The sequence below is a fragment of the Drosophila gunungcola genome, unplaced genomic scaffold, assembly GCF_025200985.1.
Source record: "Drosophila gunungcola strain Sukarami unplaced genomic scaffold, Dgunungcola_SK_2 000074F, whole genome shotgun sequence".
Classification (NCBI taxonomy): domain Eukaryota; kingdom Metazoa; phylum Arthropoda; class Insecta; order Diptera; family Drosophilidae; genus Drosophila; species Drosophila gunungcola.
In genome coordinates, this window is record NW_026453237.1 from 6,308 (window position 1) to 31,405 (window position 25,098).

Genomic DNA, 25,098 nt, shown 5'->3' on the forward strand with positions numbered 1-25,098 from the left:
TTTTTTCAAGAATTTCTTCCTTTTTCTAAACCTGGATCAAAGCCTCGAAAATTAAAAGTTTCGTCCGGTTCGAAAAAATACTAAGATAAGTAGACGGCTATTATTTTTTGTAAAAGCTTTGAACCCGTAGATGAATCGAACAAAAGCTTGCAACACGTTGCGTTGCACGGCAATGTTGCTAGTGTGACTGCGATATTGCTGCCGTGACGACAATGTTGCCGTTGGAGCAGCGATGTTGCTGCTGCCGTTGGTCTACGCCAGCAACATCTGGTGGGGCGCAGCCTCAGCGACGTCGTCAGTTGGCTCTTGACTCTCCCACGCTGCAGTCGGTGGTTCTGTCCGGATTCAGACCCGGAATCCGAATCGGCATCGGCATCGGAATCGGAATCTTGCCCGGATTGTGAAGCAGACTGAGAGGGTTCGGCACGTTTCCAAGTTTACACTTGCAGCAGCAGCAGCAACAGCAGCAACAGCAGCAACAGCAGCAGAACTAGTGGCAGCAAAAATCAACAAAATCAGCAAAGGCAACAAAGACGGTGGGCAAAACAGCAAAAAGCAATCAGCAAACAGTCGGATGTAAAAAGGACTCGGAAAATAGGAAAATCGGGGTGCAAAAACGGGGGGACTGGACTGGACTGAAGGGCAGGCGTGTTGTTGCTGCTTCTGCTACTGTGGCTGGGAAATTTGTGTTGTGTTGTGTTTTGTTTTCCCATTTCACTTTTTTTTTTTTTGTTTTGTCAAGTATTTTTAGTGCTTGCGTGCGGAATTTTGTTGGTGTCAAAGTTAAACATTTTACGTGAGATGTAAGTTGGCAGAGCCTTGAAAATAGCAAAAATAGCCAAAAAAAAAAAAAAAAAAGAAAAGGGAAAATCAATGCGCGTATGCGTGAACCCCTGTGAGTGTGTGTGTGTGTGTGTGTTTGTGTGCGAGTGTGTTTGTGTGCTTGAAAGAAGGAAATTCCATAAAACGGCGTTAAGTGAAACTCGAACTTGTCGTTGTCTTGGCCCAAACGCATGCAAATAATTTATATGATTCGAATTAAAGACATCCCATCTGCTTGTGTATTTGGGTGTGTGCAATTTTCTGTTTTTGGCAACAGAAAAGAGCCAAAATCCGTTCATCCGTGGTAGCAAAAAAAAAGACGAAAAGACAAAAAATAAACCAGCCAGAAGCTTTGTAAACAAGCCATTCGGCTGCCAAACAAGGAACCGCCGAACAGCTGATTGGACACCCAACACACACCCCCTGAGTATGGCCACCACCCCCAAAAAACACACACACACACACCCGAACACACACATCCATAAACGTACAAGCAGAGGTGGATTTGCTGCCAAAAACTGTCTGTCGACACAATGCAGAGAAACTTTTTGGCCACAACAGTGGCCAGAACTTAGAGACCTTTTTGCAGATACAATCTAAACACCAAAGCAATAGCCTTGCATTTTTCTTTCGAAATCCACTTAAAAAAAAATAATTTTTTTGTTATTTTCTATAAAAACAAATTATTAAATTAAAATTAGAATCTGAAAACTCACCATTATGTTTCTACTATGATGTTTCTGGTAAAATTTGTAAAGCACTAAAAAAAAAGATAAGTGCATATCTAATCAAATTTTAATATCAAGTTTACTTAAAATTATAAATCAATTCTTTAATATTCGAAATCATCACATTAAAATTTTGGAGAAAAGGCATTGAAAAACAAATTCTAAACTCAAATTTATTAACAGCAAAAATATTTTGAAAAGTAGGCATTGATATAAAATTTTTTTCAATTTAAGGTTATCTATTCTAATCATTAATTTAAATAAAGTTTTTTGTATAAATATTTAAGCACAATTAAACATATTACAAAGTGGAAAGGTATGTTTTTAAGCCACTAGAGACTTTTTTTGAATTAAAAATCTGATTTAAAATGTATGACAGTAACCTTTGGAAACTAGATTGGACCTTCAATTACATGGTAGGCAACTTTTAGACACTGTAATTAATGAATTAAAAACTTAAAAGAACTGTCCCATCACAGATGGGATGGATAGAACAGTTAAACTTACGTTTTTAAAGTGAATGGGTAACAAACAAGCACAACACATTTTGTTTATTCAGTCGTATGTTTTATATTATTTACACACACACTTATCTACAAACAGTGCAAGGACATGCGAAGAAGCAGCAGCAACTCAAAAAGAATAATTGCAGCAGCAATTGCAACACAAGAAGTAAAATAAACAGCATAGCAGCAGCAGCAACAGCAACAGCAACATTTGCTGCAAGTGCAGAACCAACAGCCGTCGCCGCCGCCAAGTTCAAAATCAACGCCTGACAATGACAAAAGCAGCGACGTGGCGCCTACCAAGCCCAAACATAATAGCAGTAGGTGCAGCAGCAGCAGCAGCAGCAGCAGCTGCAGCAACACCAATCAAACCAGTAGCAGCGGCACCAACAGCAACGCCAGCAACAGCAGCAACAACAGGAGGAGCAGCAGCAACTGCAGCAAATGCAGCAACTAAAGCAATAACAATCAATGGGCCGCAAACGACAAGGCGACGTCAACGAGGCTGCACAACAGCAACACCAACCATGCAGCAGCAACAGCAGCAACAACAGCAGCAGCAACAGCAGCAACAACAGCAGCAACAACATCAACAATCGTACTTGCAACGCCTGGGGGCGTGGCTGCCACCGATGACGTCGATGTGGCTTTGGCTGCCAACTTACCCAATCGCCCGGCTGCTTTTGGCCCTCTGCCTGCTGGGCTGCCTCAGCCCCTTTACAGGTAATTAGCATTTAATTCGTTGCCCCATGCCTTTCTTCGGTGCGATAGTATCTGGGAAATAATAAGCCCTAGGCTGGACCTCTTCAAACACAAATCCTTTAAGATCAATCTTTTGGATTCTTCAAGGGAAGTTCTCGGATTATTTGAATAATTTACCCAAACCTTTAAGGGATTACAGAAATGAATCTACGGTGGTGCCTTAATCAAATTTTGATATTATTAAAAACAAATATTTACTAGGAATCTCTAAAAAAAAACCAGTACATCTAAATTGGGATGAGAAAGGTGGCGTTTAAAATTGTTATTTTACTCAAACTTTGTTTCACTGAAGAAATAATATTCCATTTTATTAAAAAAAATAATTGCCAAACTCTTAAGCTTGTAATCACAATCGAAAATATGTCTTAAAGATCTCCCTTCATTTAAATATTAGCCACAAAACTTTGAACATATTTTTTAAGCTTAAGATCTTTGGAGATTCAAAAAACAATCGTGCAACATTTCCATAAAAATGAGTTATATTACAAAATATCAAAATAGGTATCTCAAAACAATTGATAAGATAATATAATAAAAATAATATATATAAATAAAAAATAAAAATCAAAAGCTACTAAGGTCCAACCTAATAGCCGTATTCATTTGCAATTTCTCGTTAGCAGCATTTCTTTGTCAGCACCTTAATCGAAACAGTTTTAATGCGCTCTAATGATGCGATTATCCAGAATAAAATTGCGATCTGAAATGTTTCACAGAAAAGGAATTTTGTGGTATAACATAACAATGTCAGCCTGATTTGGTTTGATACTTTCTGGTGCTTTGTACTTTGGCGAAATTTACATATAGCGAAGGTTGCAAACACCAAGCCAACACTCCACTTTCTAAGGCGCCAGTGAGTCGGCCATAAATCTGCCTATTACAGTGAATATTCCCAATGAGTTCCCTAGATATTTAAAATCAATAGCTTAGCTACGCAAATGTATACGTTTGAGGACATTGGTTAAGTGCAGGCAAAGCCATTATTTTGTTTAAATAAATTCTCACAAGGAAATCTCAAATGGCTTAAATTTAAATATTTATCTGTCAAAAAGTACGGAAGCAAGGTCATGTGTTAACTGCAAACCAAATTTAGCTGCCAAATTCAAATTACAATTTTAAAAGCATTTATCTCGCCAAAAATAGACAAAGTAATAATTCATATTTATTTGCAAGCAAAGTCCCAAAGAAAACCTTGAGCTTGAAATCAATATACATTTGGTTGCCAAAGTAATAGGAATGACTGAAGTGTGGGTATTTTTTTATTCTAATTTTTTCATTCTATAAATCGAATGTTTACTGTGGCTTACCTTGCCAGTGCTCAATCAAATTTGATGATTCTGTTTTCCTTTTATGTGCCAGTCGGAGTCGAGCCATAAACAATTGCCAGCCAAATGGGAAAAGTCTTGAGATCCTCAAAAAAGGGTAAAACAGCAGTGAACAAAAAATAGGAACGCAAATTGAAGCAACATCAAAAAAATTGTATTTAAAATATATTGAAATACAAAAATAAGTAGAAATTTAAGGATAAGAATTAAAACTAATTAGAAAAAATTATTCTTTTCATAAATTAAATTTGCCTCCAATGCAAAATTCATTCGAATACATTTTTAAAATTATAAAAGACAAACGTATAACAAAACTGAAAGGTATTAAGACTTTTAAGAATTGTTTTATTAAATTTAAACTTTTGCAAATATATAGAACCATTATTTAGCTTCAGAATTTTTTGTACCAACTTGATGGGCTTTTTCCCAGCCGTGTATGTTTGTTTTCTATTGAGCAGTTTGAGTTGTTAGTAAGTTGGATACAACCTTGACTTTGCACATGCAACGTACACGGCTGTTCTAACCCTGTTTTTTCCAACCATCACCCTTCACCTACCCATTTTGGTAACACAAATTTGAATGTTAGAACAAAACCAGAAGCATAGAAGAAATTGGAACATGTGAGCGGCACTTGAGTGCTGATGATTCATCACGAATAAGATGGATATCGAACGATATCCTCCATCAATCTTTAGGCATTCAATGCCATTCTATAGCATACTTAGTGGCGCTAGGGTTAAGTAGTTGCATGCTGTCTTTTGTGGGTACCAGTGGGTTAAGTGCTGGCCCAAAGCAGTGATGGAAAGTCTGGACTTAAAAAGGCAAGAATTATAAGAATAGTATTAATTTCATTAAAAACTTTATGATAAATCGGCAAAAATGTTGGCTATCGAAAATAAGTATAATTACTAGAATTTAAAATATAGCAAGTTTTATTATTTTTTTGTAATGTTGATAACATTATAATCGAAAAGACATATTATTAACAATTTCGATAGTATCAGAAATAAATTCATTATCTTACCTCAAGAAAAAACAAGAAAGAAAGCAAACTTCGGCAAGCCGAAGTTCATATACCCTTGCAGCTATTGCAAGAATTAAACATTTTTGAAAACATTAAAATTATGATTTACTTTCGTATATGTTTAAAAACATTGAAGCTATGATGATTTGCAGCTCAATTATTTGATAGTTATTTTATATATTTTTATTATTTCTAAGGGAGCTATATGATATAGACGTCCGATTTTGATAAAATTTAAACCATAATTCTGAAATATTTAACCATTGCTATATGTCGAAGAACTAAACAAAAAATTAAAAAACAGAAAAGTTATAATTTTTTTCATTTATTTTTCCGATTGTTCCTATGGGAGCTATATGATATAGTCGTCCGACTTTGATGAAATTTAATCCGTAAATCGGAAATATTTAACCATTACTAAATGTCGAAGAACTAAACAAAAAAATAAAAAACAGAAAAGTTATAATTTTTTTTCATTTATTTTTCCGATTGTTCCTATGGGAGCTATATGATATAGTCGTCCGACTTTGATGAAATTTAAACCGTAAATCGGAAATATGTAACTATTACTAAATGTCGAAGAACTAAACAAAAAATTGAAAAACAGCAAAGTTATAATTTTTTTCATTTATTTTTCCGATTGTTCCTATGGGAGCTATATGCTATAGTCGTCCGATTTTGATGAAATTTAAACCGTAAATCGGAAGTATTTAACCATTACTAAATGTCGAAGAACTAAACAAAAAATTGAAAAACAGCAAAGTTATAATTTTTTTTCATTTATTTTTCCGATTGTTCCTATGGGAGCTATATGCTATAGTCGTCCGATCCGGCTCGTTCCGACTTATATACTACCTGCAATAGAAAGACAACTTTTGAAAAAGTTTCATGCAGATAGCTTTAAAACTGAGAGACTAGTTTGCATATAAACGGACGGACAGACGGACAGACGGACGGACAGACGGACATGGCTAGATCGACTCTACTAGTGATGCTGATCAAGAATATATATACTTTATAGGGTCGGAAACGTCTCCTTCACTGCGTTGCAAACTTCTGACTGAAATTATAATACCCTCTGCAAGGGTATAAAAATAGCACCCATCGATGGGAAAACATTTTCAGCTTATATATAACACATATGTTATCGACATTTTGTTATCGAAGTATCGATACATTAATATCTCTCAATTCCCATTATACACTTATTTATAGAATAAATAAGTTCTTTAACTCCGAATAAAAAAAGTATATCTCCAACCACTTCAACTGGGTATTAGGTTATATATAATGCCCCGATCGATGGTGGAGCGTTGCGTTTCAGCTAATTACATTGTCCGGGGCACCCGCTCGTTTCCATATTGGTTTTGTGATGGTGAATGGGGATGGTGGTGCAATCAATCGACCGTTGAGTGGTGACAAGAGTTGGGTGCGCCACTCGAGATGCCATCGCCAACGGGTGATTATGGTCAACGATGCAATCGGATGGGCAATCGATTCGTTCAACGGCTTATCTGGGCCTAAATCGTTCAGTCAGGGTCATCCAATGGCCCTTCTTGGCTTTTTAAATCGCGTGGCACTCATCGTGCACACACAAGTGTGTTCTTAATAAAAAGCGTTACAAAAAAATTATATACTTTTAATACACAATATTATACACCTGACATTTAAAGTAGCTAATTCATTTTTCTATTGAGTCGTTGACCTTCTACATAACTTTTTTTTAATTACGACAATCCCAATTGATAGTTATAAGTCAACGGAAACTTTCAATTTAATTTTTAACTGGATTCTAACACCACACGTGCCGCAATTTTAAACTTTGACTACTCTTGGCCCATTACGCATACGACACGTTGACAGGCACCAAAATCAAGAGGCAAGAGCCGAAAGTGACATTACGGAAGGGGAAATGTGTAGGAAAGAAAAAGGTGAAGGTAAAGGCAAAGGCAAAGGAAGGCAACGACGTGACCGGGCTAATTACACTGCACCATAGCATTCAACATTGGTTTAACAATCTTCGCTTCCGTTAGCAGTTCGCCAGTCGAGACTTAAGCCAAAACAAATGACCACATATGTTTCGACCGTCTTTCACGAGCTTTTCCATTTGCCCGCACTTGGAAAAGTCTTATTAGTGACGGCCATTGATTGGCAATACGAATGCAAATCATACAACAAAACAAAACATGTACAAATGAAAAAGAGATAATAATATTCTTAGCTCTAATATATCTTATTTTCATTCATTGCTCTAATCTAATAAAATATCGAAATCAAAATGTAAGGCTAACATTCCCTTGTGCTGCGGCTTTAAATTTTAACTTTTTTCTGAACTTAGGTCGGTTTTTTAACAAAAATTGATTTTATATTTGTTATCAAAAATTTAAAATCAAAGTCTTGCTTCTATTTCAATCGTATTTCATTTGTGAACCCAATCAACCATATATTGTGACTTGCATCTCTCTCGTGTGTTACATTATAACATATATATTATTAAACATTAAACACGAAATTCATTTTAAAAAAATAAAGTTTACTTCTACATAATGTATATTTTTACTGTGCATAGAGTGGCAAAAGAGAGCCGTAAAGCAGGCAGCAAAAGTGGAAAACTTGATGGCTGCACTCACTCAACGATTCCACCGTGACCCTGCCACTTTGCCACCCCCTTCCCCTCCCTTCCCTTCCGTTCCCTACCCTTCCGGCTTTCTCTACGGCTTTCCACCGACTTTCCCCCGGCTTTCAGCGCTTTTCCCCCGCTTAGGCATTTATAAACTGCTTCGACACAAGGCTGCAACTGTGGCAGTGCATTTCATTCAATTTTTTTTTCCTGGAAAGAGACTCATTGTTGTTGGCCAGCCAACGTTTTGAATTGGCCACAAGTGGGAAAAGCGGAAAATCTCTTTAGCATTCTGCTTGTCAAGTTCGGGAAAGTGGCGTATGGCGTTCGACATTGAAAGTTAGCTTCTCACATTTCCGCTGCAAATTTATTAAGGTTAAAATGACATCTTTTATTAAAAGAACTGTTTTGTTTCGAGTTGTTTTGACATAAATATTTAATGGCCCTTTCTACTAACCTGCAGACATTTGAAGTCACTAAAAGTAATTTTATAATTTTAACAAGATTTAATTGCAAACAAACAAACTAATTAAATGCTTTCATTTCAGACAGTAAAAAGTGTTTTTTATGCGAAAATAATTCAAATTAAATGAAGTCAAAATGAATGCCGAACTTAACATAAGTTTATTTTCAAAACCCTAAAACGCATCATTTCTTTTTATATTTATTCAATTGGGGAAATCCCATTGAATTAAAATAGAAAATTAACTAATCTCATTACACACATAAACTGTCATAGAAATTCAAGTGAAAAACATAAATTACCACCCAAACTGAACGAAATGAAAGCAAAGATGTATTGACAGATAAACATGCGTTTATATTTTTATCTATTTATATATACAATTGTCAGGCGAGGTCAAAGTCAATTGAGCCAAAGCGTATAAATCAAACTCAATTGCAGGCCAATTGAAAGTGAATTGTGAATTGAGTGCACTCATTTTGATCTCCCTCAATTTGCTCGGCTCCTTTTCAAACCCTAATTATTTCAAATGGCCGTAAAACACACACACTAAGTGCACTGCTAATTTTCTAATTGCAAAATGTCACAAAGTTTCGAGCTGCACAATTGGCGTGGAAATGGAAACTGCATTTAAAGAGTCGAGCATTGATTTTCCCTGAAAATAGAACAAAGGACAAAGGACCAATTTAAACGCATTTCAGATGAATTCCCCTGACCAAAGGGAAAACAAAAAAAAGCATCACTCACTCGAAAAGGATGTGTTTGTGAAGAGCTGGAGAGGCGCCTTGTAAAATGTCACAGCAAAAGCTATTTATAAGTGAGTCGCGGCCCTGGACGCATCAAAAAAAACCCCCTGAAAACCCTCCCATGAAAATCCCACCCCAGAAAACCCCATGTCCGTCGACCGGATTCTCAACACTCGGGTCAGGTGGAAATGAAAACGACAGGCATTAAAAAGTAATAAACATAATTGTAAATAATACTACCATGAAATGCATTTTGCAGTATAAAAGACGACCAAAGCACTTTAAAAAATTTACCAAATTGACATGCTTAAACCACAAAAAATAATTGAAATTTGAAAACGTGTGCCTTTGATTAAAAAAATATAAATAGCGGTATTTAAATCTTTACGAATTGAAAAAAAAAGTATTATTTAAAATAAGCTTGTTATAGAACATTTTAACTTTAAATAAAATAATATTAAACAAGAGAAAAACATGTAATTTAAGTTTTAAAAAAGAATTCCCTTGCTTTTAAAAACCATAAATTTTGCACAACTTTTTGTCAATCAAATCAGTGTTCTATAATTTTGTTTACCAACTAATTTTTAATTTGAAAATTAACTTCTTTTGTTTTAATTTGGCATTAATTTCCTCCAAAAAATAGCGGTATTTAAATCTTACGAATTGAAAAAAAAAGTATTATTTAAAATAAGCTTGCTATAGAACATTTTAACTTTAAATAAAATAATATTAAACAAGAGAAAAACATGTAATTTAAATTTTAAAAAAGATTTCCCTTGCCTTTAAAAACGATCAATTTTGCACAACTTTTTGTCAATCAAATCAGTGTTCTATAATTTTGTTTATCAACTAATTTTTAATTTAAATTAAATTTAACTCCTTTTGTTTTTATTTGGCATTAATTTCCTCCAAAAAATGTTCTTTTCCACAATATATATTCGCACACTTTTGCCTCAGTGAGAGGTATCCACAAAGAAGGGCGAAGGTTAAACAGACGGTGGGTGAAAGTGGGGCGTTGGGTGGTTCGGCTGATGGCTGGAGGGGGGTGGGGGGTGGGTGGCCTGCTAAACTTTGACCCAGGACACAGCTAAATTGTTTGGGCGACAGCTGGCGCACGAAAGTTGAATGCTTGCTTTTAATTATTCAACGATCTTAAAACGAGGACTGCAGCGAATGAAAGTGTAAGGTGAGAAAAGATGGGAGAAAATAAGGAAAACTGCAAAAAAGAGAAGGCGGGCTAGGAAAGCGGGGAAAACCCGGCACAAAATGTGTAAAGAACGAAAAGCACGTGCTTTTCCTGCGAATGTTGGCTGCAATGGCGGAAAATCGTGGTAAACAGCAGAAGAAAGACGAAATTGCGAAAAGGGCAAACAAATAAAGTGAACAGACAACTGCAGCTTCCGCCCAAATGGCGCCGCCCCCCAATTCAGAAGGCTGCAACTCCCAAAAAGTGAAAAGAAAACTGGCAAAACAGCGAAAGAACAAAATTGTCTGCCAACAATTACACTGCAAAAAATATTTTACAGTATTTATTTTATATTTACTAATTGTATGAGAAGCTAATAACGAACAGTTCAAAGCTTTAAATTACAGATATATTACATTTTTTCAAATCACATAAAAAAAATATTTTCAACGGAGATTTTTTTGAGTCTTCGGCGGAAAGCTAAGCAAATGCCCATCCTTCGGGGCACCCCGTTGACCCCATCCTTCACGAATCTGCCAGCTGTCTGTCCCCACACATTTTCAACTGTCAGTGGCACTATCCTACTATTGCACCCCTTCAAAATTATATTCCAACATGGGAAATTTATTCTCCAAATAAAATTTTTAAGCTACCAATGTCTCCCGACTTTAAAAATAATTTTAGACTGTTACAACTGTCATCTTTATCTGTCTTAACCTAATTAAATGTTTATTATTGTTTTCTTATGGGGAGTTTTTTAGCTATTTAAATTGCTATTGCAGACAAAAATGTTGTTTTTAATAATTTTAAAAAGGTTTACTGGAAAATTTATAGCTAAAAACTATTTGAATTTTTTGTATATAATTCTAAGGCTGTTTTAATTATATTTTCTCTTAAATTTTATGGCCAGCAGAAATAAACACCAACATTTTCGTATAACTTTGGCTGATAAAGTAAGCATTTTAAGGGCAAACCGAATAATAAATAACTTGACATTTTTGTTTTCTAACAATTTTTACCAAAACGTTATGTAACTTCTTCCACATTTATTCATTCATAAATTTGTTATTAAATTAATGAAAATCAGGCAAATCAAATCGCAAACGGCGCAAAACACGTATTATCTGGCTTTCGATTCGAGCGAGTCGGCATATGACCTCGGTTCACTTAAATTGATAGTCGCTGATCCGGGGGATCAAGCGCCGGACTGTCCGGATTAAAGTGGAGCATTGGAGCATTTACCAGGGCGCCAACATATGCCTAATCTCTTAGCCCATCAAAACGACTTGAGTATATTGAATGAAACCGCAATTGAATAACCAAGTGTTTTTTTGTTTCTGATTTTTCAGCTGCACTCGAAGAGGATTGCGTTGACTTTCAGGGCAACAAGGTAAACCACGGAATGCTGTACGTGCCCGGACCCGGAGTTTGTAGCCTCTGCGTCTGCTACCACTCCGAACCACTCTGGTGCAAGGCCATCTACTGTGATCCGCCCTACGTGAGTGCCCACGTTTGATTCAATAAAGTCTTATTTTAAATTACAATAAATCAGTTATTATAACCAAAGCTCTGAAAAGATACGAAACCGCTTGAAATTAAATCGAAAAGCTCAAGATAAATCGATATTTACATATTTCAAAAAATAATTAATTGGTAATTTAACCTTAAATTCCTTATAATTTTTAAAAAATCTGAACAAAATTTGGTGTATTTAAAAAAATCAAGATATAACTGTCTAAACGTATTTCATTTAATATCTCGAATTCTGTCAGACCAATTTGGTATGCTCATTTATTTCGTTTTACAGTCAATAGTTCAAACTAATTATATTATATAAGTAATGGGTGTGTCAGAGGTAAACGTAAAACTCCAAATATCATAATGTGTTTTAAGTGAAATTTGGAACGAATATAAAGTTTATTTTACAATATCCAGAATTTTGAATTTCCTACTAATACAAATTTCATTCTCCCATTTAGTTTTGCAAAAACTTTCGGGTCGGCGAACGTTGCTGTGAGTTCGAATGTTTGGATCCGCCTGGCGAGGACAAACTGTACCAGGTGAGTAATCCCTGGGGTATCTGAATTTTGTAGAATTTTTAAAATATATCTTTTCTAATCTCTCGATAGGAACGAATGCGAAAGAGGGCCGAGATATTGGCCGGGAACAGTACAGCCTCGAATGTGCAACTCGCCCCGATAGCCATGTCCACCATAATGCTGGGATTTCTGGGCAACAGCTTCATGAACTTATAACTTGACGTCAAATAGCAAGAGATGGAGATGAATTTATGGCGATGCTAAGCGAAGCGAAATCAGAACCTCCTCATTTTTTTGTGGCTCCTAAGGTGTAGGACTCTCTTGAAAATTATTACAGTGTAATAAGCAAAAACCCAGGCCAGATATACACAGCGATTTGTCTGAGCATTAACTTTAGAGGAAGCAAAATGCATCGTGTCATCGATGCGTAGGTTTTCACTTATATATCCCCAGACTTATAATAGGTACAATAACAATTTCAAAAGGACATGGAACAGGTAGAGTTGGGATAAGGTATAAAGTACCCCTCAATAGCAGCAGCAACATTTTCGAATACATTCAATGTGATCGGAAACGAATCGGTAGATCCAGCAGATATATAGCATAAACATTTACATCTACCTAAGTATATATGAGTAAGCAACACCAAGAAACCAGAACAAACTCATCAAGCGAACGTATAAGACAGTCTCTAGCTCCTAAGACTCTATAGTAAATATAGATAAATATATATATATATATATACATATATATATGTATATATATATATAAGCATATAGTGTACATAAGAGTATCTAGCTCTTTGTACCGGATCAAAATTGTTAATTAGTGTTTAGCTAACTGAATGAAGGGCAACTTCAGCTAGGAAGATAGGTTTTTTTAATCCAATTGAAATGTTCACACGATACACCACATATTTCACCACATCAGACCCTGCTCCTAGTAAACTTTTTTTTTCTGTTCTTTTTTTGTTTTGAACTAACAAAATAACGGTAGTTTTTAATCTTTTGATCCTATTTCTAATATGGAATTTGGTCTTAAATTACTTCATGAAATATGTTTTCATATCAAAATTGTAATATGAAATCGATTTGCTTATCGTTTGAAACGATATCGACAGTATTGTTATTTTTCTTTAAACTATTACTTATTATCGATGGCTCTGTTTTTTAAATAACCATCTGACACGTTAAATATATATGTACGGTAAGGGCAGTTCGATGTAAAATCTCGATCTTAGAAAAAAGTAGTAAATTACACATATCTTGGCAACATTTTATTCAAAATATTATAACAGACACGGACACGAGTAAAATCATTATCTCTTGCATTGGTGCTAATTTTATCGTAGGCTAAAATAATTAAAAAAAAAAAACTCACACACACACACACACACACACTCCTTACTTCGCACATCACACTCAAATCATATTGAATCTAATTCTATATATCAATTAGGTAATGTAATTGAGAGCAAAAAAAGGCCTAGCATAAACGAGTAGTTAACCAATTAAAAAATCCCATATTGTGTGTAAGAAAAATTGCCTAAGGTAAACCCGTTAACGATCTAATAATAATAACTAATGAAAACTAACTCTTATGTTCACTCGCTCGATAGGTTTTACTTTTCCCATTTGGATAAATCAATTGCATAATCAGCGAAGAGCGGAAAAACGTTCGGCAAAGCTTAGTAGATATGTAGGAAAAATAAAATCCCCTCACAAGGAATAGATCTCGTTTCAACTTTAGGCTATAATGACTCTGAAGCCATCTCCGTCTCTTTCTATTTATATATAAATCTATTATTGTAGTAAATAAATCTAGAGATATAGCAGGACCAGCAACCAAACAAAATATTACATTTAAATAGAAATGATAAAAAAAAAATCAATATGCGGAAAGTTGGTCAAATTTTTTTCACTTGACAGCACATCAAAGCAAAATACAATTAACAATAAATATAAAATGCGGGAATATCCGAGAGTGTGGAGTACGGCTGTGAAATTATGTTTGCTTTAAAATGCATAAGCGCAACTGTAAATAATAAATGTTTACTAAAGTATATACGCCATAATATGGTAAAAAACTATTCAGATCAAGCAGTAAATCCGAGGAAAGCGAAATGTAGCTCAGAGAGTAAGGGGAAAATGAAGAAGAAAATTACTAATTAACTGAATGTACAATTCAATATGCCACAACATCTGACCAATTATGATCCATAACAGAAATTATATATATATACAAAAAATATATATATACATACATCAATCCAAATATCTGATAAGACAAATGACAAATTTTAATTAAACAAGATCAGGAAGGATAGTGAGAAGGGCAGATTCGAAGCGCGCTTAACAAATTTTATCATAGACTCAACTAACAAATGCAAATTGGCTTTAATTACCAACTTAATAAAGAACAAATCACACGAATAATATCTAAAGATAATATTAGAAAACATAATTCATTTGTTTTTATTGATTTTAGTTATAGATAGCAGTGTTGTGAAACAACCGAAAACATTTTTTTCCTAGCTTAAGCGCTTTGCCATTAACCGTAACCCAAAGATCCTCAAAAAAAAATGTTTTTATAACCGAAGTGGACTATGGGCAGGATATAAAGCTCCTTGGATTTCGATATCTGAATTGATGCAAATTGAATAAAACGCAATTACAATTTTAAAAACGTTCTGTGTTAAATAAAATTTACGAAATTAAAGGGAATTCACTTATTATATCAAATTTGAGGGAATTTCTCAAGTTTGAAATATTTTCTAGAATTTTTCGAAATAAAAGCTAATATTTCACGTTAATAAATAGCAAACTGTTTCAACAGCGGGAATATGAAAAAGATAGAAAATCGCAGTAAAATGAAAGAGATAGCGTAAACAAATAATTCTTTGGGCTATATATCCTGCCATTTGGACTGGCAATTATTAAACTTTATTATTGATATAAATTATAATAGAGCAGGAAATATTTTACATTTCTTAAACCTTACCAACCAAAATCCAAGTCGACAACCAAACTATTAAACTTGACAATTTTTAATGTAATCCAAAACAATGTTATAACGGGATCGTCTAATGGAAAATCTTTAACAAACTAAAATATTATTAATTAATACAAAAAACAATGAAACAAATGTCATAAAATGTTTAACGATAATTTAGCAAAAGAGGCAAATCCAAAATCATGTATGTATGCATACTTTATAATAATACTAATTCTAAATACCAGAAAAATTTTAACAAAAATATACAAATATTTTCACAATAGCTTAAACAACACGTGTATAATTTTTTGGGAGGAAGTGTATTGTGTTTTTTCTTTCTTTTGGTAAACTAATTTGTATTTTTAAATATAAATATTAAATTAATAATTAATATTATATTATGAAAAGTTTTTATAAATATTTTTTTTAAATCGGTTGCTTATTTGTGACGATCAATGAACAATTATGGGCCTGGCCAGCAAACACCATTATAAGAAACCATTCAATTAAACTTATCGGTTGACTAAAACAGCGTAGCAATATAGTATAATGACATTCCGTTTAGACTGATCGATACCGCTACCCAGGGGTCAATGGACAATGCCCCCATCGAAGGTGAAAGCCTCTTATCGGATTGATCAACAGAAATAGATTACCTTGATAGCCAGTTAAAATTGGTCCAATCAAAGGTTGCATAAGAAAATCAACGATTAGATTAAACCCGTATGTGCAGCATGTTCTTGAATTTGTCGGCGCCATTGATTTTACAATTTAGTGGGTGGCTCTGTAGCGGCTAATAAATTCGGGCAGGAAGCTATAAAACAGACCGATAAGCTGAACTTTTCAAGTTCATGTGTATGTCGTCCGAAAAGGGTCACCTAAATTCTCATATGATAGATTTACTTCCATAAAAAATATATATATATTACAAAACAATATTTCGATAACAAATAATAGTACTAGACATCAATTAATATTACTGTGTTATTAAATTTGACTGTTGCAAATTTATTAAGAGACGATAAGTATATTTAAAAATATGTTGTTTCGAAAATACCATTTTCGCTATTATTATTATTATAAATTTTACTTTTAGAGGTAACATTTCTTGACAATCTGAGAAAACCACTTAAAGATATGAATGGCATATTCCATGGGGAAATCTCAACTTTTCGATTGAGGCCAACTAAACAAACCAGACCGCCCAAACAAACAAACAAACAATTCATAATCGTATATTTGAAAAAAAAATATTTATTATACTTGTATTTAGTAGTTTCCTTCGTTTTCGTCCACTTATCGCTTTTGATTTGTCTTTAAATTAAACCGCATCGTATTTACAAAGTTAAGTTAACACTTTACCAAACAGATGGTATACAATTCACAATATGGTTGAATACAATACATAAATAGGTGTTAGTTTTAAGATCCCTTAAATACCCTAGATGCCATGAGGTGTTGCAAGATACAAAGTAAATAAATCGAATCCGAACTTGATTTAATTCCAAGCGGAAAGGATTTGCATTAAATGAATGCCCTAACCTAGTTAGGGAATGTCTATTAAATAAAATACGTATGGTTCTAAAATAACGCGGTAAACTGCATGCCAGTTGGTTTGGTGTGATTGTAAAATCAACCATATTTCGGCCTCCATATGTAATGTCATTTTGCAATGTTTGTCATCCACAATTTAAGTTTAGATAATATAATAATTTTTTTATAATGTATATTTAGGTATTTGGTTTAATTATCTAACAATTACACGCGGCAACAGGAAGGACAGATCGAAATCTAATAGAATTATACAGCTATATTTTGTAGAGACCAATTCAAATATTATATCATTTGGTATAATCAAATCACTTCGAGTCCTGTTGCAAAGTGTAGGTTAGTTAGTTTTATAGTTTTTGGTTTTTTTTTTTTTTTTTGTTCAGTGTTTTTGGTATGTGTTGCCTAAGAAGACGTTAAAGTTTGACAGTCGAGGGTCGCAATTTGGTTGTTGCGGTTCGTAATACTCATTTTGTTGCCTGTTGTTAGTCAAACTGTTTGGTGTCAGTTGCTTCTTGGTCCAAGCCAAAGATATGACGTTAGCTGTTAAAATACACTTTCCTTAATTACATTGATGAAAAACAAACTGTTATGCATGTGCTGAAATCTACAAAATGATGCTCAGTTACAGGCAGAAATGAGTTATTAATGTTAAATTGCAAAGTGTTTCGATAAAGCAAGCTGAATAAAGCTCAAAAGAGTGTGTTAAATTACTGAAATGTAAAGAACGTTTTACTAATAGGCCTATTTGGGCTTTAAATATCTTACCGTCAGTTGAAGTTAAGTGGTCATAGAAACTACTGGAAAACCTTGTTATAAAAACAAAAAAAAAATAAGGTCTAGAAAGCTATGTTTTATCATATTCAAAGCCTACTTTCAGTGGGGCCCTATTAATCAAGTTTTACTTTTCCAGATTAAATAAGCTTTTTCTATCTGAATCATTTAAATTTTAAATGAAAATTGTACACATATTGATCAACAATTATAACACCACACGTAAAGTAAAAAAAATAATTTACTGATTGGTAATAATATAGGTATTAATTTACAATTTAAAAAATAAACATAAGACGTTAAAATATATAACTTAAGAAAAAAAAATTGACTACATTTTAACTTCATTAGCTAAAACAACATAAAATACTGTAGGTGCAAGAAAATTGCCAAAACTATAGATTTTATATTGAAATCCCAAATAGGCCTATAAAACGGGTTGTATACGGTGCAGCGGTTGCATATATTACAAGGCTGTGCCACTGCCACTGACTTGTTAACTTAATGGCGCCCAATAAGGTTTGTTCCCCTTTTTTTTTTGTTTCTTTTTTTTTTTGTTTTTTGGGATATGAGTGTGTGGTTTAAATTACTACGTCGCCTACAGTGTCTTGAGCAAACTGGCCTTGGCGGCACCGGCTCCGTAAGCCGTCGGCTGACCGTAACCGGAATTACTGCTGGCCACGGCAGCAGCGACGGCCACCGCGTCATCCGGAGCAGATGAGGTGGTTGTGGAGACGGAGACGGAGGCGGAGGCGGAGGAGGCTACCGAAACAGTAATGCCTCCCTTCATCACCGGCTTGTACCGCTGCAGCGCCTCCGCGGACGTTTGCTTAAAGGTTTCACTCATCTGGGAGCGGACCCGGTCCATCAGCACATCGATGTCGTCCTTTGTGAGACCATCGGTGCTTACCGGTGGCAGGGTGGTAATCACAATTCGACCCGCATTCAGGATCTTCTTCTTGTCGTTGAGGAATGTACAGTAGGAGGAGAAGACCACCGGCAAGATGGGTATCTGCTGATCGATGGCCATGTGGAAGGCGCCCTTCTTGAACGGATGCAGTTCGCCCGTGTTGCGACGCGTTCCCTCCGGAAAAACCCACAGTTTGATGCGTTGTTTCTTGATCCGCCGGTTCACATCGTTCAGCGTTTCGCGAGCCTTCTCGCCGCGCACTCGATCGATGAAGATCAGACCGGCCAGCCAGGCGGCCAAGCCGAAGGGCCAGGCGTAGAACAGTTCCCGTTTGGCCACCACCGTGCACTTGTTCATCACATGCCAGATGTCGAACATGCCTGCAAATATGATGAAAGAATATTGCAAAGTTATAATAAGTTGCGAGCATTTGAAATAAATTAAAAGAAATTCCAACAAGTGAAATCTAATAAAAAGAATAGAAACTAACAAAACTTGCATTACTTTTGCATTAAGCATTCTGGCTTAATTTTACTGACTTTAAGTTAAATCTGCTTGTAATCTAGGTATTCTTAATTCTTGGAATATAACTAAAGATCAGTTTAATCTGCTCAGATTTGAAATGCAAAATTTGTACTTAATTTCGTAATATTTTTCAAAGATTTTTCAAAGATTTCACTTGTGTAAAGCCCCAATTCTTACCCAGTACATCCAGCGAACTCTGGTGGTTGGCCACAATTATGCAGGCCTGGTCCTTGGCCAAATGCTCCTTGCCACGCAGCTCCCAGCGCAGTCCGATTAATGTCGAAACGCGGTGGCACCAGGTGCTCGCCCACCTGCAAAGAAAATATACCAAAAAAAAATACATTAAAACTTTATGAAAATTACATTATGGAATACAAAATTCTGTATCCGAATCTAACTGAAATTTTTTGTTTGGCAAATATTAGTTATGGCATTTCGACTGTTTAAATAATATAAGTAATAAATATTATAAAGGATGTTCTGGTAACATTATCCATATGCCATGAAATATTTAATACCGAGAACATCTGACCTGTCATTTCAGTAAACCCACTTTACGACCTTCTAAAAATCTGTCAACAAAGTTGCCATGATAAATCTCTTTTAAATTAAACCAAAATTCTATTCTATTTCAGTTTGAAGTGTAATATCATTTTGGGGGTGAATTTTTGTTAAGTACATCATCCCCGACAAAAGTTCACAAAACATTTCCTATACCGATGACTAGCCGTAATGAATTGAACCCAAAACAAAGTCGATTGTAAATCCAATATTATTTAATCACCATCGAAGCGTAGCTCTGATTTTTCCACCGTCCAAAGGAAGGTGTCACCCATACCATTTCACAAATGATACCCCACAAATGGTATGACGGGTTTACTGAAAATTCTGGTTAACTTCTCAGTTCCAACAACGGATCGATAAACTGCATTAAATAGTTAGAGCGGCATAATTGATTCAGATAAGTGCTGAAAGTGCGGCCACAAGATTTTTAATAATCCCTGTATTAAATTTTCATGGTTGTCTAAATGCAAAGGGTTATTTGAGTCGGCGCAAATCGTTGAGGTGGCTAGAAATTCTAGCAAGTGCACTAACCACATACAAAAAAAAAAAAAAAAAAAAAAAAAAACCAAAAAAAAAACGAAAAATAACCACATATGGGACAAAAATCGGTTTTCTCTGGTTTTTCCATTAGCGTGCAACAACCGCCATTTCACTTGGAAACTCAAGCTCCCAACCATTCCATTCGATTCCCCTACAAAACTTCGTCCTTGGCCTGACACCCAGCCAAGAGCCCCAGTTAAAAACACAACACAAACAGCAATCACTGGGAACAATAATCAACGTAACGACTTCACGATACTTATTACCCTTTTAGAACAACAAAAGTGGTGCGCTAAATTTGCTATAACTTGTAACGCAAATTTTCACCCAAAAGCTTTTTAAGTTTAGAGTTATAAAATTTATTTATTTTTCAAATATAATATCTTATTAAATTATTTCTATGTATTTCCTTTAGCCTTACAAGAAATCAATTCGAATGTATGTTTAATATTATTATTTTCAATGAGTGCTAACTTGATAGTCTTCAAGAAATCTATATTAAGTGATTTTTTTTTATTATTCCCGAATAATCTTATCTCAGTGGAAATTCAGTTTGAGTGGCTAGCAATAGAGGGCCACAATTGTCCGTAAGTGGACCATAAATATATTCGTCACAAACTCAATTTCCAATGTCGGAATTGGTAAAAAAAATAAAAATAATAATAAAAAAAAGTCATAAACATTATTGTATCAAACAATAAAATTATATCTTTGCAATTTTGTTATGACTTGTTCTGGGGATAAAGTTTTTTTTCTTCTAAAAATAACACAATTACATAAATATATTCGACACAAACTCAATTTCCAATTGGTAACAAAAAAAAAAAAAAAAAAAAAGAGTCATAAACATTATTGTATCAAACAATAAAATTATATCTTTGCAATTTTGTTATAGCTTTCTATGGGGATAACGTTTTTTTTTTCTTCTAAAAATAACAATTACATAAATCGTAATAAAAAAAATGTTGGCTGTCTTAACAGAATTAAAAAAAAAAAAAAGCTTGGAGATCGATGTTTTTTGGATATTATGTAAAACTTATTTGAAGTATATCATAGAATATTTTTGAACTTTTAAGAGAGTTAACAAAATGTAATCAAATTTATGAATTTTGTATTACCCTTTTAACAGTGGCTATTTAGATAAAATGTATATATACATATTTGTTTTATTTTTTTTAATAAAACCTTTTTTTAATTCATATTTTTTGATAGTGCAGTAGACAGTGTAAAAATTGCTGACACGTGCATAGCTTTTTGGACAATCTGAAACCTTGGCGGACAGTTGGCCAGAAGTGGATTGCTGGCACCTGCAGTCACTCCTTCGCAGTTGGGGCCTTGTTAATATTGATAGCCAATTAAAGTTGTATGTGTCGGTGACGCAGTCGCCTTGGGACCTCAAGGGAGTCATCCTTGTAAACAGGTGAATCGAAATATCAACCATCTTCGGTTCTTAAGCCCAAATACATTTGGCGCAGTGATAAGTCATTTATTTTGGAAACAACTTAGTTGGTGACACTGCAATTACTCATTTGACTGTCAGACCAAAGCAATGCATTATTTACCAGCAATTTGATTGGCCGCAGTCTAATGTAATTTAACAGGTCAGGTGGGGGCGTAATGCCAGATTGCGATTAAGAAAATTGTTTAATTAAGTGGCTTCATTTGCATAAGGAATGGACGGCTTGGTAAACAGGCATTTAGATTTTATATTGCTCTTTTGCATGGGGCTTACAACAAAGGGAGTTCAAATTGTGGCAAAGCTTATGCCATTTAAAAAAAAATTTTAGTTAAACAATTTACAACATAAAAATGACTTAAATGACTCAAGGGGCTGCAAGGGTTAAGTAACACCTTTAAATATAATTTTTTCATTAAATTGTTGGTTTAAGGTGAATGACTTCAATACATAAACGGGCTAAGGTTAAAAGTATAACCTTAAAAGATCATTTACAGATCTTCTTAATTGCCGGATAATTAACTCAAAAACACTTAGAGTTACTTTGCAAACATCATTATGAAATTGTGTTTATCTAGAAAAACAATATATCAGTTACTTGTAAAAAAATAAGTTATAAATGATCATTTCATAACTCACAAATTATAGTTTAAGAGTTAACAAACCCTTATTTATAACAGTAATTCAAAAAATATTTTAGCATAGCGTTTGTAAAAAGCTTCATTCCCAATTTATATATTTTACTGTCAATCGATCAATTTAGAATGCTTTGCGTATATTGAACCCAATTTGTGATCGTTTTGGGCTATGTGTTGATTGATAGCTAGTCACTTAAGATCTTTATTGATATGCATTGACTTATCTTTTTGCGCGAAATCAAAATGTTAGAATTTATATAGAGAACATATAAAGAATTTCTTATAGGATTCGTTTCTTGTTTTTTTAGTTGCATATGCACCATCGTTATTGGTATAAATATGGGGTAATCTCTATTGTTTCTTATTGTTTATTCACGATAAAGAAAAAATGATAAAATAACTATAAATGATGGCTTTACAACAGTTCATTCCAAATGTGCATAGTTCTGTCTTGATGATCTAATACTTTTTTTTGCCATTCTGACTACTGAAACTCAAATCTAGCAAGTTATTATAATGATTTAATATATATTTTGGCCTACTCACAGTAGATTGCGGACATCACAGGGTCGCGTTAGAAAGGCCGGGATGAGAACGATCGAGTTGAAGGACACGATGCCGTAGTACATCATGAATTTAAAATAGTATCGGAATATGTGATTGGTCTCGTAGAGAAAAGGCAGCATCAGCAGCAGGAAAAGTCCCAGCAGCTCCAAAAACGAACTCATTGTGATCCCGATTGCGATACGCTAATCTTTGATTGTGTTCTACGATTGAATTACTGTTTTCGATTTAGATCCGGATCGTGCTGGTATCACTCTGCAGACTTTCCTACCCCTTTCACTCTCTCTCCGCTCGTTGTCCTTCCCTGTATATCTTTATATTTTCCAAGTTCTCTGGCTCCTCGGGTTAAGGCAGATTGCAGTCTTTTAGGTGAGAGTTGTGTGTCGGTATGTGGTTCCTGTCGTTGTGCTGCAAAAAGGGAGAAAAAATAGCATGAAATTATATTAAAGTACAATAACTTTAAACATTTATATTGGCCATAATTTTTTTTATGTTTTTATAGATTAAAAAAAGGTGTACTTGGGGTATAATTATCTTGCTTTACGATATATGTATGTACCTATATACATACATATGTACCTATTTTACAGTTCATTGTACTTAAATAAGACATCATGATAAAGACATTTTTAATTTACTATTATAAGTAGTTATAAATATATTTATGTATGATAATTTAACTATATGATTAAGTACGGTTAGCTTGAGTTAAAATCGCAAAGTTTAACTAATTGGAAAGAATACAAATGCTAGTAAAAGGGTTTATTTTCAAAGTCTTACAAGCACCGCTCTTTTGTTATGGTTAACTTAATGAAGTGAAAAGGGAGATCTTGCGATTGCAGTGTGTTGCACGCTATATTTCCCATTCCTTCATGACTTTTATTAATAATTTTTTTTCTTTTTTATATTCAACTTTTAACATGACAATTCTGAGAGTGCAACAAACCACAACATTACACACACACACACACACACATATGCACATGTACACATGTACACAGCAGCCCACAAGAGAGAGAAAAAAATCAATTAGATTTGCGCCCAGCGGTGAAGAACGAAACAAAACAAACGGAAAAAGCAAGGAAAAGAAATTTAGCTTTTTTCTATGTGCTTTTTATATGCGCTTTATGGATATCAATTAATCAGTTATTAGGTTTCGATATCAGTGCTTAAAAAATTATAAAATTTACGGCTAACTGTCTGTTTGCCTATTGAACATCCTATTAGTTTTATTCAGTTTTCTCTTTTTCTTAATACTTGAAATACATGGGCATTTACAAATTATTTTTTATCAATAAATTTTTAAGTTTAAAATAAAAATACATATATCGTTGTTTGGTAATTTAGGTCCGTCTAGGGTTAATTTTTTTTTCTAAACACATCTGGCACAAAACAAAATAAGAAATAAATGGTTATAGGGGGTTGCAAACAGAGAGCGGGCGAAAGAGAGAGAGAACAGCAGACACGCCAAGGATAATAGTAAAAAAAAATAAAAAAAAACAAAGAAATCCACTGGGAACACACATATTCCACACACACACGCGCACCCGAATTAAACATAAATAAATATATTTTTGCGACAGCTTTACAATTAAATTAAACATAATACAGTTGCTGCAGTGAGAAATTTACTAGCACAACAATAAGACACAAAAACTAAATTCTCACTTTTTTTTGTTGGTGTTTTAGTTGGCTGGTTTTCGTTTTTTTTTTTTTTTTTTAGATTTTAATAAAAGGGACTTCGTTTTAATTTTTTGTTGCTGTTGGTGTTGTTGCGGCGACGACACAACGCCGACGTCAACGGAGACGCGAAAAACGTTGCGTTTTTGCGAGAATATCCGTTACCGGCGTTCGCGCGACTTTCTGAGCAAATGAGGCGAAATTCGAAAATACAAAACAAAAAAACCAGGGCGACGGCGAAAAGCGTGCGGCAGAAACAGTGGCGTACCCCGAAACTCGACGGGGGTTTTAAATTTTATTTTGTGACATTAATGTCGTTGTAAATGGGTAACTGGGTGCTGGAAATAAGACCCTATTCAAAATCATTGTTATTGTTTTACAAACATTTTGTTTTAATATCAAGTTTATATCTAGTCAGAAAAAATTTATAAATACCAAAATTGTAGTCTTATAAAATTCTTGAAGGGTGCATCCCCCAAAATACCAATGCATACGCCACTGGGCAAAAACAACGCTGAGCTGCGCTGCCGATGAAACGCGGCGACTTCGATTCCAAACAGAGCGGCGACGCAGGTTCGTTGAGCTTGTGACGTCACTTGGTATGAGGACGATAACCACCGCGCACAGCCTTCGTTTTCGATAACTATCGTATGATAGAAATCACTTTAAAAACTATGAAAATAA

General features: G+C 34.4%; 2 protein-coding genes across 7 annotated transcripts; one reads left to right on the forward strand and one right to left on the reverse strand.

Moving 5' to 3' along the window:
- The first annotated feature begins 261 nt into the window (after positions 1-261).
- LOC128264584 (uncharacterized) lies at positions 262-12,735 on the forward strand. 4 transcript variants are annotated; one of them, XM_053000142.1, is made up of 6 exons: positions 280-418; positions 743-803; positions 2,154-2,779; positions 11,532-11,680; positions 12,162-12,242; positions 12,312-12,735. In XM_053000142.1, the coding sequence occupies exons 3-6, from the start codon at positions 2,329-2,331 to the stop codon at positions 12,435-12,437; spliced, it is 807 nt and encodes a 268-aa protein (XP_052856102.1). In that variant the 5' UTR covers positions 280-418; positions 743-803; positions 2,154-2,328; the 3' UTR covers positions 12,438-12,735. The 4 variants fall into 4 exon arrangements, with proteins under 4 accessions (XP_052856101.1, XP_052856102.1, XP_052856103.1 ...); XM_053000144.1 differs by lacking the exon at positions 280-418 and adding an exon at positions 447-536; XM_053000141.1 differs by lacking the exon at positions 743-803 and having other exon boundaries at positions 262-418.
- Positions 12,736-16,449: 3,714 nt separating this feature from the next.
- LOC128264590 (1-acyl-sn-glycerol-3-phosphate acyltransferase alpha) lies at positions 16,450-24,626 on the reverse strand. Of its 3 annotated transcripts, none has more exons than XM_053000153.1 (5): positions 24,403-24,626; positions 23,006-23,142; positions 22,717-22,937; positions 19,150-19,283; positions 16,450-18,827 (listed from the first exon to the last, which is right to left on the reverse strand). In XM_053000153.1, the coding sequence occupies exons 3-5, from the start codon at positions 22,896-22,898 to the stop codon at positions 18,136-18,138; spliced, it is 1,008 nt and encodes a 335-aa protein (XP_052856113.1). In that variant the 5' UTR covers positions 22,899-22,937; positions 23,006-23,142; positions 24,403-24,626; the 3' UTR covers positions 16,450-18,135. The 3 variants fall into 3 exon arrangements, with proteins under 3 accessions (XP_052856113.1, XP_052856112.1, XP_052856111.1); XM_053000152.1 differs by having other exon boundaries at positions 22,717-22,951; XM_053000151.1 differs by having other exon boundaries at positions 22,717-23,142; positions 24,403-24,625.
- Between the last annotated feature and the right edge of the window lie 472 nt (positions 24,627-25,098).

Excerpts from the sequence above, each read along its gene's own strand:
- LOC128264584 (XM_053000141.1), top strand. The coding sequence starts at position 2,329 with ATGACAAAAGCAGCGACGTGGCGCCTACCAAGCCCAAACATAATAGCA. Across the intron at positions 2,780-11,531 it reads CTGCCTCAGCCCCTTTACAG|CTGCACTCGAAGAGGATTGC; the intron begins GTAATTAGCATT and ends CTGATTTTTCAG. Across the intron at positions 11,681-12,161 it reads TCTACTGTGATCCGCCCTAC|TTTTGCAAAAACTTTCGGGT; the intron begins GTGAGTGCCCAC and ends TCTCCCATTTAG.
- LOC128264590 (XM_053000153.1), bottom strand. The coding sequence starts at position 22,898 with ATGAGTTCGTTTTTGGAGCTGCTGGGACTTTTCCTGCTGCTGATGCTG. Across the intron at positions 19,284-22,716 it reads TGTGATGTCCGCAATCTACT|GTGGGCGAGCACCTGGTGCC; the intron begins GTGAGTAGGCCA and ends TTTTCTTTGCAG. Across the intron at positions 18,828-19,149 it reads GAGTTCGCTGGATGTACTGG|GCATGTTCGACATCTGGCAT; the intron begins GTAAGAATTGGG and ends TCATATTTGCAG.